The 20,897-nt window shown below is 35.0% G+C and overlaps 1 long non-coding RNA gene and 1 gene segment (V, D, J or C); one reads left to right on the top strand and one right to left on the bottom strand.

The window, feature by feature from the left end:
• Positions 1 to 20,897, bottom strand: part of LOC110203681 (uncharacterized) — a 261,878-nt gene that overhangs the window by 91,904 nt on the left and 149,077 nt on the right. The window lies entirely within an intron of this gene.
• On the top strand, positions 669 to 1,295 carry LOC110204633 (immunoglobulin heavy variable 3-23-like). The segment is given in 2 exon segments: positions 669 to 791; positions 874 to 1,295. Coding segments are annotated over 2 exon segments (432 nt in total).

Below are 20,897 nucleotides of genomic sequence, written 5' to 3'. Positions count from 1 at the left end.
GAGGATAACAGTTTCTCTCTCCATTAAATAGGCTATGTCTCTCTGAGGAACAAGGTATTGTTGGAGGAGACTTGCAAATCTCTTTTTGTGAACTGTGACTTTCATAACGCGATTTCTCCACCTAGAAGGCTTAAAAAAGGTATATGAGCTATACTTATCCAAGCAGTGAGTGAGTATAACTGAAGCTATGGGTAAATAATTTAGGTGAAATGTATTCCCAGGTAAAAGGAGATGAAAAGTTGAATTAGGAAGCAGTAGAGTGCCAAGGATCAGGAAATGAGACTCTGAGAAGAAACTGATTCACAAAAGAGAGTCAATCTGTTGGTCATTGTAAATGGAAGATGTTTGAGGAGCTTTGACAATCAGAAATGGGCTAAGATTAATTAGAAATGTATTAGGAGCACAGAAAAGCCTACTACATGTGATCCAACTATTTAGTGCTATTGAAGTGATGTGGGATGGATGACACTGAGTCAAAACCATCAGCTCTGAGAGTCTCAGTGTCAACAAAATTCCCCAGTCCTTTGCAACTAGTTCTGAGAGAACTTTCTGAAGTTCAGGAAAGAAACTTCTCCCTGGGAGGAAGAAGGTGTTCTTCCTCTTTTTGAATAGAGCAAGACATGCAAATTGGGTCCCTCCCTACTGGGATGAAAAGCAGCCCCAAACTTGTACCTGTACCTCCTCTGGGAGACAAACTCAAGCTCTCTGTGTCCTTTTGCGCAGAGGACTAACCTAGAAACTCACCATGAAATTTAGGCTGAATTGGATTTTCCTTCTGACGATTTTCCAAGGTAGTTTTATGGAGAGGAAGGGACAATTGAAGTGGTGACTTCATGTGACTATTGACTTTAATGCAATGTCTCTGTGTTGCAGGTGTCCAGTGTGATGTGCAGCTGGTGGAGTCTGGGGGAGATGTGATACAGCCTGGGGGATCTCTACAGCTGTCCTGCAAAGGTTCTGGATTTACTTTCAGCAGCTACAGGATGAATTGGGTCCGCCAGGCTTCAGGAAGGGGACTGGAATGGATTGCAAGAATTAGCACTGGTGGAAGTACATACTATGCAGACTCTGTGAAAGACCGATTCACCATCTCCAGAGATGATGGCAACAGCATGTTATATCTACAAATGACTTCCCTTAAGACTGAGGATGCAGCTGTGTATTACTGTGCAAGAGACACAGTGAGGAAAAGATACGTGAGACCTGATAAAAATTTCCCCTGCCATCAGGTGAAGTCAGTGAGGCAAGAAGTGGATTGAGCTTATTATGTAGAAACTAAAAGATACCTATATCCAGCAACAGGTGTAGAGTGAATTTTATTTATGGCTTGTATTGTTTTTTTGTTTTGTTGTTTGTTTGTTTGTTTGTTTTTATCCCAGGAGAAAGCAACTTTTCGGGTAGCTAGCTATCATTCTTAATGCCTCACTCAGTCCCACCTGTACCCCATCATCAATTGGTAGTTAGGTACTATCCATTCTACTTTTATCACAAATCTTGTACACTCTCCCTTTTCTCCTCAAGGCACCGCAAACAGGCTGAGGTAGGCCTTTACCAACTCACAGCTAGACTATTCTGCTAGCCTGATGGTTGTTCTCCCAGCCTCAGTACTCTCTTCACTCCAGTCCACACTAAACTCAGCTATCCATATCACCTTCCTAAAACATAGATCTGACCATTTTTTCCCAATTTCTGGTTACTCCAGAATAAAATACATGTTCTGATTTGACTTTTAAATCCTTTTCTAGTATGGCTCCTTCTTGTGTTATTCTACCTTAGTCCTTTCCACATACTCATCAATCCAGTGAGGCTGATCTCCTTGCTGTTCCTTTCACAACAGATTCCATCTCTCTAGTGTGTATTTACACTGGATGGAATTCTTCTACTCCTCATCCCTGCCTCCTGGCCCCCTTGACCTCCTTAAACCTTACCTAATATGCTCCCCACCTTCTATTTTCCCCATCCTGTCTAATTCCACATTTGTTATGCTGCATATATACATATACACATGTAAACACACAGATATAGATAGATATATAGTGCTTTATTATTTTAATGTTTTCTCTCTGAATGAGACTGACTTCCTTAAAAACAGGAACAATATTTTGCCTTTCTTTATATCCACAGTACTTAGCGCTGTGCTTGGCACATAGTTTGCTTTGCTCAATAAATGAATACTTGCTGCTGATTTGACCTTCTGTTGCTTTCTGAATTTGGCTCCCCCCATATTGCTGAAATTTGCTTCTATTTGTGATTTCCATGTTATGTACATAATGAGTAAATCTCTGATTTTAACATATCCATATGAGATATAACAAATTATTGAGTATTGTTATGAGTTAAATTTAACAATAAGGTAAATTAAGGCACCTTTCTCTAAGCAAGAATACCTTCTATTATCAAGGCTGGTAACCTGAGAACAAGATGGGTCGACAACTGCCTCAGTCTCCAGCCAAAGATCCCAAGCAAAAAACAGCCCCCCTTTTTTAGATTTTGGCAAGTACAGAGCAAAGAACAAAACAAGATTGGTGACATCAAGGGCTTGTGGTCAACATGACTTTTTTACGTAGGTGAAGTGTGGGGAACAACATGATTGTTTGGAAATTTGGAGTGGGGCCTAACACCAACCCTCCTTCTTTCCCATTTATGTCTAAGAAGTGGTTACTTGAAGTCTACTTTCATGTTTGAAAATAATGGTCCAGACTTCTCTGAATAGCAAAGCAGATATTCCTGAAGGATAGTTTGGTGATGTAAAGATATTAGACCCAATTCCCTCATGGCAAACCATATTCCCTCAAGGTTAGCAGCATTCCTTGAGACACAACAGCACAGTGCTTAGCAAGAGAACTGGATTTCAGACCTTAACCCTTACAGGTCAGCTGAATTCTGAACTAAGTTTAGACATAGAACCATAACTAAGTACTCAGTTATAGGGCATAATCAATTAGTTGTAAATAAGATCAATAAGAAAATGACACAGGATCTATTTTAATCTTCTCAGTACTATGTGCATACAGCAATATCACATGTATTATTCATGGATTAAAAATGCCTTTACATAGAGACTGAAGAGTGTCCCACCCACAACTTGTAATCAAGTATTAAAAAAATGTGTTTATACCTTTAGCTGATGTAAGTAATTTCATTAATCAAACTAAGAGTATTTTTACGCTTGAAGTATGGAAGGAACTGATTCTACATGAGGAAGTTGTACGGACTGGCTAACCAATAGAATCCCAAAACTATTAAAACAAATGGGCAACCCCCGCTCCAATGACTTATTAAAAAGGATTTAAATTCATTTTTAAAAGTAAGGAAATTTTAGTTTCTCCTCTCACATGCCTTCTTACCCTGACACCTGAGCTTTTTGTACTCAATAGCAATTAGTGACTGCCTCCTCAGCAATGTTGACTCCATTGGCACCAGAACACAAATGTTTAGAAAAGAGTTTCTATGCAGTCATCATTGTTCGACATCTTGGAAAGTGAGGATTCAGCTCATCTAAACTTAATGAAAAGAACTGTGCTTGGTGTCTTGTTTACTAAACTCCATTTCTGATCACCCATTCAGTATTCAAAATGTCTGTTCATGGATGTAGATATTCAGGTACTGACAAACATTGATGACCTTTAAAATTTAATATTATTATTTTTGCACTTAATAGTATTTTATGTTTTCCAATGACATGTAAAGATTGTTTTCAACACTCATTTTTATAAGATTTTGAGTTCCAAATTTTTCTCCCTCCCTCCTTTGTACATGTACAATCATGTGAAATATATTTTACATTAGGCATATTATGAAAGAAGAATCATAACAAAAGGGAAAAATCAGGACAAAGAACAAAAACTCAAAAAGTAGTGAAAATAGTATGCTTTGATCTGCATTCAGACTCTGTAGTTCTTTCTCCAGAGTTGGATACCATGATTCTTCTTGAGTCTTTTGGAAATATCCTGGATCATTGTGTTACTGAGAAGAGCTAAGTCCATCACAGATGATCAACAAGAAATATAGCTGTTACTATGTACAACGTTCTTCTGATTCTGCTCACTTTACTTTGTATCAGTTCAAGTAAGTGTTTCAGGTTTTGCTGAAATCATCTTGCTTGTTATTTCTTGTAGCACCATAATATTCCATCATAATCATATATCACAGATAATTTAGCAATTCCTCAATTCATATATATCACCTCAATTTCCATTTCTTTGCCACACCGTAAGGATACCCTTTAATCCACTATTACTTCTATAATCCAATGAGAATAAAAAAAAGGGGAAAGGACCTGCTTGTAAAATTTAACTGTGTTCTGCATAATGTATAGAATTTTTCTTTTCTATTTTAAAGATTATGAAGCAGTGACTGAAAAATGAAAATACAAGTCCTGTGCCAGTGAAGGAAAAAAAACACACAAAATTGACACAGTTCAGATTCTATGCATTATACATGATTTCACAATATCAATGTGAAAATAATTTGATTTTTTGGAAAGGTCCTAATGGACCTTGCAAACCCTTACCCTTATTTTCCCATCTTCACCCCTTCTCCCCCATGAAATAAGAGCACTGACCCACCCCCTTTTCCTACTCAGGGACAAAAGAAAGAGAAAGTAAATAATAGCAGGAAAAGATACTCTGTTTCCTGAGGACATAGAGATGGCAGACTTCGGAGCTCTGAGTAAGGAGAGTGGTGACTTCATTTGGAAGTTCAGTCCAAAATGCTCTGACAGTGTAGAAGACAAACTCATGCCCCATAAGGGCATAATGTGCTCAAAGTAAGTTGAGGGGGAGGTTATTATAAACTACAAAGAGAATATAGTATAAGTTCTCTTTCTAAAAGCTATAGAAGAAGAAATGGGGGGTTGGTTTCTTGGGGTGCTTATGTCACTGTCCCACCATACATTGTGGGCCTACATTAGAAACAGTATATTCCTAGAGATATAATGGAAGCTTTCTTCGCATCTCTTGTCCATTTCATTCTTCATTTACTGTAGGTGGAAGAGAGAGATGAGAGAACATGGTTGGCAGTAAAGGTAAAAAACACGTGGATTCCAATTTTAAAAATAAGCAAAAAAAACAAGCAGAAGGAAACACAAGAGCCAAGGGACAGGGGCAGAGACATAGAGGGAAAAAGTACCCATGAGCAGATTCAATTCAAAATCAAGGATAAGAGACACTTAGGGTGCTTCCGTAACCAAAAATTGGAGTGGACTGCCTCAAAAAATATCAGTAACACGAAAAAAGCCTAACATGCATTTTCTTGGTATTGAGAATAATTGGAGTGATGGGGAAGGACAGACACTGTCTTTTGCATCATCAATGTTGCATGTTCTTAGTGTCATAAAATGCTCTCCTGGGTTTTAGAACCAGTTGTGGAGGATCCTTCTCTTTGCAGATCAGGGAGAAGACTAAGCCCAAGGAGGTGGCAGCTGTTTTCCCTTCTATTGAAGGGATGTGGGGGATATTTTACTCATCCTGATTTATTTCTTGCCCCTGACCCTGATGGCTCTGGAGAAGAAAGTGAGTCTGGTGATTTTGCAGAGCCTTCCACCACTTTAATCCAATTCACTTGCAAGTCTTGACATCACTTTCTTGATGCCATGGTCCCCTTTGAGAATGAAGGACAAACAAGAAGAATGAAGGGAGGAGGACATGGAAACTTCTTTATCCCTTGGTATGAAAACCGGCACAAATCCTCAGGTCTAGGAGAAAAACTTCAGTCTTGTGTGACTTTATTTTTTATCCTGATGACAGATCCTGCAGAGCCTCCACACTGGGATTTGAGTTGAATTGGATGTTTTTAAAAAATACATTTCACATTCAATTCACAGAGCACAACAAGCCTTTCCATTACACAGCACAATAAAAAAGATGATTGCACTTAAATTGCAAATCTACCACTTACAAAATGCTAATCCCCCCAAATACAGAATGACATTAACCTGTAAATCATGTAAAATTATCATGTAAATGTAATCATGCAAAAGAAAAAAATCTTCCCTGGGGATCATCTTGTAGTCATTCCTGTTTTCTGAGAATAATTACTTCCTGTACCATCTCTTTCCTTTCCCCCTTTTCCTACAGCAATCTATTACAAAGCTTATTTATTTCTTTAAAATTTGTGTTGTCCACTGATGCTCACATAGTTGCTACATTCAGTAATAATAGTGTTAAATGGCTTGTCCAGTTGTGGAGCTAATAAAGACCTCCAGGGGCACCTAGTCTAATATCTCACAAAGACAAAACTGAAGATAACGGAATTTAAATGATTCTTAGTAGAACACAGTGTCAAAGGTAAAATTTGAAGCCAAGTCATCTCACTCCCGATAACTAGGTCAATTGGTCCAAATTATGGCACAACAATAAGATAAACTTATGGTTAACCCAGAAGAGTATTGGTCTAAATTTATTTAATTTGCTCAAAGGAAGTTGACAGGGAGGTTATGATAAACTGCAAAGAGGATATAATAGAATCTCTCTTCCTAAATGCTGTGGAAGAAGTAATGGGGGGGTCAATTTCTAGGAGAGGGCTGGTTTGACATGAAGTAGATTCCTTTTACTGATATATAGTACAATAACTTCCTTAAATTATAGGGGAAAAAATTAGACCTCAGAAATTTAGACCATCATGAAGTCAGTGGGCTAAAAATAAATTTATTAGTGTTGTTACGGGGAGTGGAGTTAGTGCAAGTAGAGGTCTCGAGTATCTTTCCTTAATGGGGAATCTCCTTCCTATAATTTTAATTTTGCATTGCATATTACCAGGGGCCCTCCAGGCCAGAGTAAATCTCTGGAAAGTCAGACCCACTGGGCTGCCTGAAGGGAGGAAATGGAAAAAAAAATGTGATGGGATCATCTAAGACAGAGTTGTCAGTTTTCCTGTTACAGTTAAATCAAACTACTGACTGCTGACTACCACAATATCTACATAACTATTTGCTACCTTTCTTGTCTATGCCCCAAACAGAATAACTAAGAGTTTCTTAGCTTTTCTTAATTATATGGAATCAAGATGATAATTTTATAGCTGTACCTTTAGAAGTTTGGTGTTACTATGATAGGGTATAGATAAGCTTGAGATTTTCATCAGGACAATGCAAGATTTTCTTTCCCTAGGGAAATACTACTTTTGCTCAACTTCATATAACCATATCTTCTATTTTTTAAATTTCTTTAAATTTCTTTTTAAAAATTATGTTAATTTATTTTGATTTATCAATAATCACTTCCATGTGCTTTTCAGTTTAAAATTTTTCTCACCCTTCTTCCCCACTACCCTCCCCAAGAGCGTGCACAATATGATATAGGCTATACATTTACATTCCTATTAAACATATTTTCACATAGTGGTGTTGTAAGTAAAAATTAAAACCAAAAGGAGTAACCATCAGAAAGAGGAAACAAAACTCAACAGAAGAGGAAAAAAATTGCAATTCAGCTTTCATAGTTCTTTCTTTGGATATTGATAGCATTTTCCATCATGAGGCCTCTAGAGACATCTTCCATCCTTGCATTGCTGGGAATGGTTAAGTTTATCAATATTAGTCATCACACAATGTGGCTGTTATTGTTCACAACCTTCTCTTGGCTCTGCTCATTTCACTCAGCATCAGACCATACAAGTCTTTCAGGTTTTTCTGATTTCAGCATGTTCATCATTTCTTATAGCACAATAGTATTCCATTACGTTCATATACCACAACTTGCTCAGCCATTCCTCAATTAATGGGCATCCTCTTAATTTCCAATTCTTTGCCACCACAAAAAGAGCTGCTATGAATATTTTTGTACATGTGGGTCCTTCTCCCATTTGCATGATCTCTTTGGGATACAGCCCTAGAAGTGCTATTGCTGGGTCAAAAGGTATGCACATTTTTATAGCCCTTTGGGCATAGTTCCAAATTCTTCTCCCAAATGGTTGAATCATTTCACAACTTCACCAACAATGCATTAGGTGTTCCAATTTTACCACATCTTCTCCAACATTTATCATTTTCTTGTTTTGTCACGTCAGCCAATCTGATAGGTGTGAAGTGGTACCTCACAGTTCTTGGTAATATATAGAAATACCAATGATTTATGTGGCTTTATTTTATGGCCTGTAACTTTGCTAAAGTTGTTTATTATTTCAAATAGTTTTTCACTTGATTGTCTAAGTATATCATCATGTCATCTGCAAAGAGTGATATCTTTATTTCTTCTCTGCCTATTCTAATACCTTCAATTTCTTTTTCTTCTCTTATTGCTAAAGCTAATGCTTCCAGTACAATTTTGAATAACAGTGGTGATAATGGACATCCTTGTTTCACCCCGATCTGTTGGAAATGCTTCTAGTGTGTCCACATTACATATTATTAGCTGAAGGTTTTAGATAGAATGCTATTATTTTAAGGAAGACTCCATTGTATCTATCTTTCTACTGTTTTTAATAGGAATGGGTGCTGTATTTTCAAAAGCTTTTTCTGATCTATTGAGATGATCATGTGGTTTCTGTTGGTTTTGTGTGATGATGCTGATAGTTTTCCTGATATTGAACCAACCCTGCATTCCTGGTATAAATCCTACCTGGTCATAGTGTATTATTCTTGTGATAAGTTGCTGTGATCTATTTGCTAATATTTTGTTTAAATTTTTGCATCTATATTCATTAGAGAAATTGTCTATAATTTTCTTTCTCTTTTTGACTTTCCTGGTTTAGGTATAGCACCATATTTGTATCATAAAAAGAATTTGGTAAGACTCCTTCTACACCTGTTTTCCCAAATAGTGTGTATGGTATTGGAATTAATTGTTCTTTAAATGTTGATAGAATTCGCATGTAAATCCATGGCCCTGGAGATTTTTTCCTAGGGAGTTCATCAATGGCTTGTTCAATTCTTTTTCTGAGATGGGGTTATTTAAGTATTTTCTACCTCTTCTGTTATCTGGGCAATTTATATATTTGTAAGATTGTAAATTTGTTGGCATACAGTTGGGCAAAATAATTCTAATTATTGTTTTAATTTCCTCTTACTTGGTGGTAGCTTCACCTTTTCATTCTTGATAATAGTAATTTGGTTTCTTTCTTTTTTTTTTAATTAAATTAACCAAAGGTTTATCTATTTTATTGTTTTTTTTCATAAAACCATCTCTTAGTTTTATTTATTATTTCAATAGTTTTCTTAATTTCAATTTTCTTAATTTTTCCTTTGGTTTTCAATATTTCTAATTTGTGTTTAATTGAGGATTTTTAATTTGTTCTTTTCTAGTTTTTTTAGTTGTATGCCCAATTCATTGATCTCCTCTTTTTCTATTTTATTTATGTAAGCATTTAGAGATATAAAACTTCCCTAAGAACTGCTTTCACTGCATCCCATAAGTTTTGGTATGTCTCATTATTGTCATTCTCTTGAATGAAATTATTGATTGTTTCTATTTTTTGTTTGACCCAATCATTTTTTAGGATTAGATTATTAGTTTCCAATTATTTTTTAGTCTACTTTCCATGGTCCTTTATTACATATAATTTTTATTGCATCATGATCTGAAAAGGATGCATTTAATATTTCTGCCTTTCTGCATTGGATTGGAGGTTTTTATGCCCTAGTAATGGTCAATTTTTGTGTATGTGCCATGTACGCTGAGAAAAAAGTGTATTCCTTTCTATCCCCATTCAGTTTTCTCCGGAGGTCTATCATACCTAACTTTTCTAATGTTCTATTCACCTCCTTAACTTCTTTCTTGTTTATTTTGTGGTTAGATTTATCTAGTCAGAGGGAGGTTGAGGTCCCCCACTATATAGTTTTGCTGTCTGTTTCTTCCTGTAATTCCCTGAACTTCTCCTCTAAGAATTGGATGCTATACCATTTGGTACCTATGAATAGTAATGATATTACTTCATTGTCTATGGTGCCTTTTAGCAGGATTGTTTCCTTCCTTATCTTTTGAGAAGATCTATTTTTGCTTTTGCTTTGTCTGAGATCAGGATTGCTACCCCTTTTTTACTTCAGCTGAAGCATAATATATTCTGCTCAGCCTTTTACCTTTACCCTTTGTGTCACTGTTTTTCAAATGTGTTTCCTGTAAACAACATATTGTAGGATTATGTTTTTAATCCATTCTGCTATCCATTTCTTTTATGGGAGAGTTCACCATTCACATTCACAGTTATGATTACTATCTGTGTCTTTTTCTCCATATTTTCCCCCATATGCTTTTCTTTCTCCTTTTCCTTTCCCCCTTCACTAGTGTTTTGCTTTTGACCACTGCTCCTTCAGTCCCTCCTCCTTCTTTATTAGCCCTTTCCCTTTTCTTCCCCTTTACTCTTACTGCTTCTTCCCTCCTTTTTCCCCCCCTCCCTTTTCTTTCCCCTTTCCCTCCTACTGCCTATAGGGCAAGTTAGATTTCTATACCTAACTGATTATGTTATTTGCCCTTCTTGAGATAAATCTGATGAGAGTAAGGTTCAAACAATCCCCCCTCCCTTCTTTCCCTCTGCTGTAATAGTTTTTGTGTCTTTTCCTGTAATGTAATTTACCCTTGTCTGCCTCCTCCTTCTCAGTACATTTTCTAGATCAGATTAATCCACTTTTGATCCATTAACCCACTTGATTAGATTTTTTTTTATCATTACATCAAAGTCAACTTATATCCACCCCTTTATGTATACTCCTTTAACATGGTGTAATAATACAGTTCTCAAGAGTTGCAAGTGTCTTTTCCCTTGTAGGGATGTAGACAATTTCCCTTTATTAAACTATATTATATCTTTCTGTCCCATTACCTTTTTATGTCTTCTTGAATCTTGTACTTGAAGATCAAATTTTTGTTGAACTTTGGTCTTTTTATCAGGACGGTTTGGAAGTCCCCTATTTTGTTGAATATTCATCTCCTCCCTTGAAGTATTATGCTTATTTTCACTGAGTGGTTGGTCCTTGGATGCAATCCAAGCTCCTTCACCTTGTGGAATATTGTGTTCCACACTCTATGGTCATTTAATGTGGAAATTGCAAGGTCCTGTGCATCCTGACTGTGGTTCCACTATATTTCAAATTGCTTTTTTTCTGGCACTTGCAGTATTTTCTCTTTCATCAGGTAATTTTGGAATTTAGCTATTACATTTCTTGGTGTTTTCAATTTGGGATCTCTTTCAGGTAGTGAGTCGTGGTTCTTTCTATGGTTATTTTACCTTCTTGTTCCAGAACTTCAGGGCAGTTTTCCTTTAGGATTTCCTGAAAGATACTGCCTAGGCTCTTTTTTCATCATGATTTTTAGGTAGTGCAATAATTTTTAAGTTGTCTCTCCTGGATCAATTTTCCATGTTAGTTGTTTTAGCCTGATATATTTTTCTATTTTCTTTTTTTTTTTTGTTTCTGTTTAACTGATTCTTGCTCTCTCATAGAGTCATTAGTCTCCATTTGTCCAATTCTAATTTTTAACAGATTTTCTCTTCTTTCAGATTTTTTTTACTTCCTTCTCCAATTGGCCAATTGTATTTTTGAGGGATTTGTTTTCTGCAGCATACTTTTTTTTTTCCAGATGGCCAATTGTGTTTTTTAGGGACTAGTTTTCTTCACTGTACTTTTTTTTCCCAATAGGCCAAGTTTATTTTTTAAGGACTCTTCTACCTCTCTCATTTGACTTTAAAATCCTTCTTGAGCATTCTAAGAATGCTTTTTGGGTTTCAGACCAGTTCATATTCCCTTTTGAGGCTGCAGATGTGGGTTTGTTGACAAAATTGTCCTCTTCAGAATTTCTGTCTTGACCTTCACTCTTCTCTAATATAAATCTATGTGTTTCTTTTTACTCATAGGGTTTCTTTATTCCTTTTCCTTTAAATAGATTAGGCTCTCCTACTGGTGAGGAGAGGGCACTAATCCAAGCTTCATGTGATGGGTGCCTAGGTCTTGGTCACAGGCTTTGTGTGCTGAGGTCTCATGTTGGCAACTGGAGTCTGTAGGGTTCCAGCAGCTTACTTGGTGTTGGGCTGGAATCAGCAAGGCTGGAACTTTCAGGCAATTCTAGGTTACCTGCTTTTCCTTTCCTTTAGCTTTCTTCAGCTCCTTTTAGATGGGTGCTGCAGGGTGTTTATCTGCCTGGGGCCCCTTGCAGTGCTGCCTCCCTCAGATCTGCTGAGGCACTGGGACCACCTTTACTATAGAATGCCAAGGCACATGATGGCTTTCTGAGCTGGTTTCCACTGGTTCACTCATCCTCACTGAGGCACTCAGAGGTCCAGGTGTTGGTGTTTGCTGGCTCTACCACCTGGGCTTCAGGATTTACTCCTGGTTGGCAGTTGGAGGCTGTAGGGTTCTGACAAGTTACGTGGTGTTGGGCTGGAATCAGCAAGGCTGGAACTTTAGTAGAACTCTAGGTTGCTTTCTTCAGCTCCTTTCAGAAGAATTCTGCACGATGTTTATCCACCTGGGGCCCCTTGCAGTGCTGCCTTCCTTAGATCTGCTGAGGAACTTTGCTGTAGAATGCCAAGGCACCAGGATCTCCTCCTGGTGTGCTAAAGTGAGACTGGGCTACTGCTCTGCTGCTCCCCATATTTCTTTTGGTTAAGCTGTTCCGGGATTTTTACTGGGGTGATATTTTCTGGGTTTTGAGAGGTTAATAGAGGAGGGTGAGAGCAACTACCATTTTACTGTGTCATCTTGGCTCCCAGAAGTGGAAGAACTAACCACTTCTTTTAAAAATGCACATAGAGTCTTCCAACTGTCTCCAAATCAACCTTTAATTCCTTCTGCTTCTTACTCTGTATTACCCGAAGGGTGTGTGCCCTAATACTGTCTCTTCTGTCTTTAATTCCTTGTGTCTTCTCACTCAGTACTACACCAAGGGAGTGTGCCCTTGTCTCTTCTCTCTCTTCTCAGTATTAGGGAGAATGCTATCATTCAAATTCCTATTCAAATTTAGCCTTCCTCCTGAAATGACATAATTTGGAAAAAATTCCTACCCTGCTCCCTCCTGAAATGATTTGTTCTGTGGCATGACATTGTTAGCCTCACTTCCATGATATCATTCACCTCTCTCCTGTGATAACACTTGTCAATGGTTTCTTGTAGTGTCTCATTTATGGTATTACATAAAAATTTTCCTCCTTTTCTCCCAGCTTATGATATCATGAGACCCCTGAATACTTCATTTTCAAAGGTTTATAAAGCAATTTAAGGGGGGAAAAAATCACACCCAGATCTTGCCAAAAATGCAGATACTTTCTCTTTATTTTAATTTCATCATTTCCCTGCTAGAGATGACATGTATGTTTTATCTTCAGTTCTCTGGATTCGTGTGTTATTTACTTGAATTCTAAAGTCTTTCAAAAGTATTTTTTCTATACTGGTGTTGTCATTGTGTAAGTTGTTCTTCTAGTGCTACTCCTCTCTGCAGCAGTTCATAGATGTCTTCCCAGTTTTTTTCTGAACCTGTCCATTTCATCAATTCTTGTGCAACAATAATATTCCATTATATTAATATCCCATGATTTATTTAGCAGAACAAGTCCTTACTTTCCTACATAAATGTTAATTAATGTAATAACAATAATTATAATTACCACTATAATTATGTTGTGTGTGCTTCATACACATAATTTCTTATTGTACAATAATATTCTGTTATGTTCATGTTCCACAATTTATTAAACATGTCTTCATTTAATGGACATCTACTTTGTATCCCATTCTTTGCAATTTCTTTTTTCTTTGATCAAATCAGGAACTTCTTCTTTGACACCTGATATTTTCCGCTCTACCAAATACTGGGTTTTTCAAACTCTAAGTTCCATTGTTTCTGATTCTCCCTTGTGTTGTCTGTTCCAGTATTTTCTCTCTTTTTTAAACAATATAAAGTTATTTGATGACTGTTGCTTTATTTGAGGTGAGGACATGCTATTCTTTCTTGTCTACTACTTTTGATAATTTCCATTGATATTCTTGATCTTTTGCTTTTCCAAATACATTTTGTTATTTTTTACAAAGATCTGTAATATAATATTTTGGTCATTTGATTGCGTCAAAAGAGTATATCAGTTTTGATATATTGTCATGTTTATTATATTAACAGGGCCTATCAAAGAGCATTTGATATTCTTCTATCTGTTTACATTGTTATTTATTTCTTTAAGGGACATTTTATAATTTGAATCTATATGGGTCTTTTGTACAGTTCGGTAGGTTGCCTCCAAGATATTTTATGCATTTTGTAGTTATTTGGAATGGAATTTCTTTTTCCATTAGTGCTTATTAGTTTTTGTTTTTATTTTACTATTAGGCATTTTAAGGTTTCTCTTTTGTTTTTAAGGAAAAGAGTTTTAGTTCAATGAATTATCTTAGTGGAAAGAAACTTTGGACTATGTTGTGTTAACTGAAAAGGAAATCCAATTTTGCTTAGGTTTATTATTTACTTATGCTTATTATTTAATTTGGGATAAACTTATATGTGGAGCATGTCCCAAAGTATAGACGTGTTTTATACACCACTTATCTCTAATTCTACCTCTGAGGTAATTAGAATTAATTGGAATTGAAGTGGAAAATTAATTGGAGTAATTTTTTTTAAAAGCAGCAAGATCAGATGCATATATATATGTAATGTGAAAAGATTTTCAGAATCCTCCCTTCTATAATATTTAAAAATATTTAAATTTGAAATTCTCAACTATTTGAATTTTTGTTATTTTAATATTTTATTCCCTTTATATCTAAATTTTTTTTGCATTCATTATTTAAAAATTTGACTTCCAACTTCCTTCCCTCCCCTCTTTCACCCTTCAATGACAAGAAGGCAAGCAAATATGCAAATAGTATTTCCATGTTATAAATGTGGAAAAAAGAACAGACCAAAAACAAAAACACAGAAGAAAAATGAAGTTTAAAGAAATATGCTTTGATCTACATTTAGATTTCTTCAGTTCTTTCTTTGGAGGTGAAAAGCATTTCTCATCATAAGTGCTTGGGATTGTCTTGGATCATTTTATTGCTGAGAATAGCTGTCACTCATAGTTGATCATCATACAATACTGCAAGTACTGTGGACAGTGTTGGTGTGGTTCTTCTCACTTCATTTTGCAACAATTTATGTAAGTCTTATATTCCCAAAATTATGTTAAACTGTGCATACCCTTTCCTCCAGTAATACTAGTACTGAGTCTGTATCCCAAACAGATAAAAACAAAACAAAACAAAAAAAGGAAATGATTCTTTATATGCAATAATATTTATACCAGCTCTTTTTGTAGTGGCAAAGAATTGGAAATTTTGGTGATGCCCATCAACTGGAGAATGATTAGACAACTTGTGGTATAAGATTGCAACAGAATACTATTGTGCAATGAGAAATGGTGAGGAGGATGATTTCAGAAAAACCTGTAACAAATTTCTGTCTAGAATATTTGAATCAGTTAAAAACCGTACCAAATGTGCTTCAGTGTGCCAGTTTTCTCAGATCCCCTCCAAGATTTTTCATTGTCCTTATTAGCCACTCTGATCAGTGTGCGGTGGTACTTCAGAGTAGTTTTAATTTACATTTCTCTAATCAAAAGTGACTTACAGTATTTGTAAGTGAGTATTGATTTCTTTGATTTCAAACTAGCTGTTCATATCTTTGACCTTTTACCAATTGGGGAACGATTTGTATTCTTACAAATGTGACTCAGTTCACTGCTTATTAGAGAAATGATGCCTTCATTAAAAAGAGACTTCTTTAAATTTTTCACAGTTTTTTCCCTTCATCAATTATGATAAAGTTCAGAGTAACAAGTATCATTTTCCCATGTTGGAATGTCGACAGTTTAACCTCAATTGAATTCCTTAAGATCTATCTTTCACATTTACCTTTTAAGCTTCTCTCTCGAATCTCATATTTGAAAATCATTTTTTTAATTCAGCTCTGGTCTTTTGATCAGGAATGATTGAAAGTCCTCTATTTCATGAAATTCCATTTTCTCCCAAAGTTATGCTGGATAGGTGATTCTTCACTGTAATCCTAACTCATTTGCCCTGTAGAACATCATATCCCAAGCCCTCTGATCCTTTAATGTAGAAGCTTCTAAATCTTATGTGATCCCAAATGAGGGTTCACATTATTTGAATTGCCTTTTTTTGTGGCTGCTTACAATATTTTTCCTTCACCTGGGACCTCTGGAATTTGGCTATAACAATCTTTGGAATTTTCATTTGTGACATCTTTGAGGAGGTGAATGGCAGATTCTTTCAATTTCTATTTTACCTCTGGTTCTAGGACATCAAGGCAATTTTCCTTGATAGATTCTAGAAATATAATGTCTAGGCTCTTGTTTTAATCATGTCTTTAAAGTAGTCCAATAAAGCTTAAGTTTTTTTCTGCTATTTTAAAACTCAGTTGTTTTTCAGATGAGATATTTCACACTGTTTTCCTATTTTTTCATTCTTTTGATTTTGCTTTATTGTTTCTTGATGTTGCATGGAGTTATTACCTTCCTTGTGCCCAACTCTAATACTTTTTTTGGGGGGGAATTATTGTCTTCACTGAGCTCCTGTGCTGCCTCTTCCATTTAGCCAATTCTATTTTATAAGGATCTATTTTCTTCACCAAATTCATTATATATTTTTTTCCCATTTGGCCAATTCTTTTAAAAATTCTTGTTTTCATTGAACACACACATACATACATACATACATACATACATACATACATACATACATATTTGCATTTGGTTAATTGGCTTTTTAAGGAGTTCTCATCAGTGGATTTTTGTGCCTCTTTTATTCATCCTGGTTTTTAATGTTTTTTTTTTTGCCCCCCATCTGAAGAATACCATATGCTGAGTGAAGTAAGATCAAAAGACCCTCTTTTGTTTTGGAAGCCAGGCCTAGAAGTGCTGACCAGACATGATTATCTGGATAGAGTAAAAGCAATGATTAGAGGGAAACCTATCTTAAATGCTTACATCAACAAAATAGAGAAAGAAAAGACTAATTAGTTTTGAATGAAATTAAAAAAAGTAGAAAAAGAACATCATAAAAATCTCTAATTAAAACTGAATTGGAAATCCTAAAAATTAATTGTGAGATTAATAAAATTGAGAGTAAAAATCATAACATTAATAAACAAAACTAGGAGTTGGTTTTATGAAAAAAAAAGGAGTACATAAAGAAATAGTCAATTTGATTAAAAAAGAGAAGAAAAAGGGGCAGCTATGTGGCACAGTGGATAGAGCACCAGCCCTGAGGTCAGGAGGACCTAAGTTCAAATTTGGCCTCAGACACATAACACTTACTAGCTGTGTGACCCTGGGCAAGACTCAACTAAAAAGTTAGTTGAAACAAGAAATAATTTTAGCAAATTAGCAGGATATAAAGTAAATCCATAGAAATCTTCAGCACTCCTACGTGTAACAAATAAAACCCTGTAGGAAGAGATAGTACAATTAACCCACTCAAGATAACTCTAGACAGTATAAAATACTTGAGAGTACAGCTGTCAAAACAGACTCATAAGCTATATAAACGAAATTATAAAATCTTTTTATACAAATAAAATCTGATTGAAATAATTGGAAAAATATTAATTGTGCATGTGAAGGCAGGGCCAATATACTAAAAAGGACAATTTTACCTGAACTAATTTATATATTCAATGCAAGCCAAATTAATTTACCAAAAATATTCTTACTGAATTAAAAAAAAAATAAGAAGTTCATTTGGAAAAAGAAACAGTCAAGAATATCAAAGGAAATAATGGAAAAAATGTTAAGGAAGGAGATTTGGCTGTGCCAGATCTTAAACTATAGTATAAGGCAGCAATTATCAAAACTAAGTGGTAGTGGGCAAGAATTTCAAGTCAGATCCATAGATAAGAATAAGCATCCATTTTACAGCAGCAAAGAAGCACAATAACTGTATTTGACAAATATTAAGTCTTAAGATTTGGGGATAAAATTTTGGTAAAATTTTTGAGAAAACTAGAAAGCAGAATGGCAGAAACTGGGCATAGATAATATCTTACACCATTTATGAAAATAAGGTCAAAATGGATATATCACCTAGATATAAAAAGTGATTTTATGAGAAAATTAGAAGGATATGGAACCCATTACCTATCAGACTTATTGATAGGTAAATAATTTATGAATAAACAATAGATAGAGTGCAGTTAGGTGTAAAATTAATCATTTCATTTTACATTAAACTAAACATTAATTTTTACATTACATTAAATTAATTTAAAATAAAGAAAACTATTTACTTTAAATACATTAAATTTAAAAGTATTTTTACAAATAAAACAAATGTAGCCAAGATCAGAAGGAAAACAGCAAACTGGGAAAAATGTTTTATAGACAGTTTATAAGATAAAGGCCTCATATTTCAAATATATAAAGAAGTCTTTCTAATATATAAGAATGAGTCATTTCTTAATTGCTAAATGGTGAAAGGATATGAACAGACATTCTTCTGAAGAAGAAATCAAAACAACTTATAATCATATAAAAATGCTGCAATCATCATTGATCAGAGAAAGTAAATTAAAATTATCCTGAGATATCATTTTATACCTCCCAAAATGGCTAAAATGATAGAAAGGGAAAGCGACAAATGTTGGAGGAGATATAGAAAAATTGGGACACTAATTCATTCTTGGTGGAATGGTGAACTGATTCAACCATTTGAAGAGCAATCTGGATTTATGCCCAAAGAGTTATTAAACCACCTATATTCTTTGGCCTAGCAATACCTCAGCTTTCTATTTCTGAAGATAATTAGGGAAAAGAAGAAGAATCTGTGCATCTCAAATTTTTACAGTAGCTCTCTGTGTGGTGGCAAAGAACTGGAAATTGCAAAAATACACATCAATTGGGGAACTGCTGAACAAGTTGAGGTATATGATTGCGATGGATTAGTATTGTGCTAGAAAAAATGATAAACCTGAAGGTTTTAGAAAAAAAGATGGAAAGACTTGCATAAAATAATGAAGAGTGAAATGAGCAGAAGCTAGAGAATGTTGTATACAGTAACACCAGTATTGTTAAGAACAACTTTGAGCCAATAAGTTATTTTGTCTATTATAAAAACATAAAATAACTGTAAAGGACATATGTAGAAAGATGCCATCTTCATCTAGAGAAAGAACTGAGGTATAGAATAATTTTACGTCTATACACTTTATTGTGTCTAATGATAGCTGTCTCTAGGGTGGGGAGGGAAGAAAAAAAGGAAATAACTTTAAAAAAAAGAAATCTACAAAAAAAAGAGGGCTAAATAAAATTAGAAAAAAATATAGAGGTCATCTCTTGAAAGAAAACCCCAAATTAAAACTTACAGGAATATTAAAGACAAAATACAGAGCTTTCAGGTAAAGGGAAAAAAATTTGTAAAAGTAACCAGAAAGAATTGAAGTACTGAGGAGTCCAAGTCAGGATCACAAATGATTTAATAGTCACCAGTATAAAGAAGTGGAAAGCTTGGAATAAACTATTCGTAAAAGTTTACAGCTGTGTTGAACACCTTATTCATCAAAACTGAATAAAACCCTAAATGAAGAAAATATATATATCTTTAATTAAGCACAGGATTTTAAAGAATTTCTGAAGAACAGAGTCATGAAGAAACATTGAAGGTCAAATACAGGAGTGAAGAGAAACAAAAATGCGAACATGAATGAAAAATCTTATTTCTCTGAAACCATCTCCTAGAGACAGCCAGTTGTACAATGGATAATATTGTTTTAAGAACAACTTTGAGCAAATAAGTTATTTTGTCTACTACAAATACCTAAAATCACTCTAAAGGAAATATGTAGATATATGCCATCTTCATCTAGAGAAAGAACTGATGTATAGAATAATTTTACATATCTATACTTTTTTTTTGTCTAATGATAGCTACCTCTAGGGTGGAGAGGGAAGAAGAAGGAAAAGAAAATAAAAAAAGAAATCTATGTGATAAAAAAGAACCAGAGGGCTAAATGAAATTAGAAAAACTACAGTGGTCATCTCTTGAAAGAAAACCCCAAATTAAAACTTCCACGAATATTATAGCCAAGTCCAGAGCTTCCAGGTAAAGGGGAAAAAAAATTGTACAAACGAGCAGGAAGAATTCAAGTATTGAGGAGTCCAAGTCAGGATCACAACTGATTTAATAGCCACCACTATGAAGAAGTAGAAAGCTTGGAATAAACTATTTCTAAAAGAACACCTTACCTATCAAAACTAAATAAAAACCTAAAATACACATCTTTAATTAAACAGAGGACTTTAAATAATTCCTGACAGAAAGAACAGAGTCATGAAGAAACACTGAAAGTGAAATACAGGAGCTGAGAAACAAAAATGCAAACATGAATGAAAAATCTTGTTTCTCTGAAACCACCTAGAGACAGCCAGTGGTAAAATGGGTAAAGCTTGGGCCTGGAATAAGGAAAACCTGAATTCAAAACTGTCTGCAGACATCAGCTTTGTAAGTCTGGGGTACATCAGCTAATTTTTTTTTTACTTTGCTTTCTTCAACTATAAAGTGGGGTTAATAACAGCACCTTTATCATAAGATTGTTGTTAGGATAAAAAGACACATTTGTAAAAATCAGTTAACAGAATTCTGGGAATATAATAGGCCCTGTATGAATGCCTACTACCTTCTCCCCTTCCCTGTCTTGCCTTCTCCTTTTATCATAAACATACCAAGGACAAACTCCTTACATTTAAATATGGGGAGGTTGTGTCCCTATGGAGGAAGTCTAACTAGACAGAAGGTGAGAGTGGTTCTGTTATGTCTTAAAGATCCTGAGAGCAGAATGGAAAGGGGAAGAAGAATATTCACACAAGGGAGATAGGGAAAGAAAGGTTAGAGAAAATTGTGTCACATAATTAGGCTGCACAAGTAAGTATGTATATAAACAAAACCACCTGACCTTTGTCCCTTATTTTCATCTGAAGTATCTAAATAA

Source organism: Phascolarctos cinereus, unplaced genomic scaffold (assembly GCF_003287225.1).
Source record: "Phascolarctos cinereus isolate Bilbo 61053 unplaced genomic scaffold, phaCin_HiC Scaffold_3;HRSCAF=262, whole genome shotgun sequence".
NCBI classification, from domain to species: Eukaryota; Metazoa; Chordata; class Mammalia; order Diprotodontia; family Phascolarctidae; genus Phascolarctos; species Phascolarctos cinereus.
Note: the sequence above shows the minus strand (reverse complement) of the source record. Positions and strands in the feature narration are given on the sequence as shown.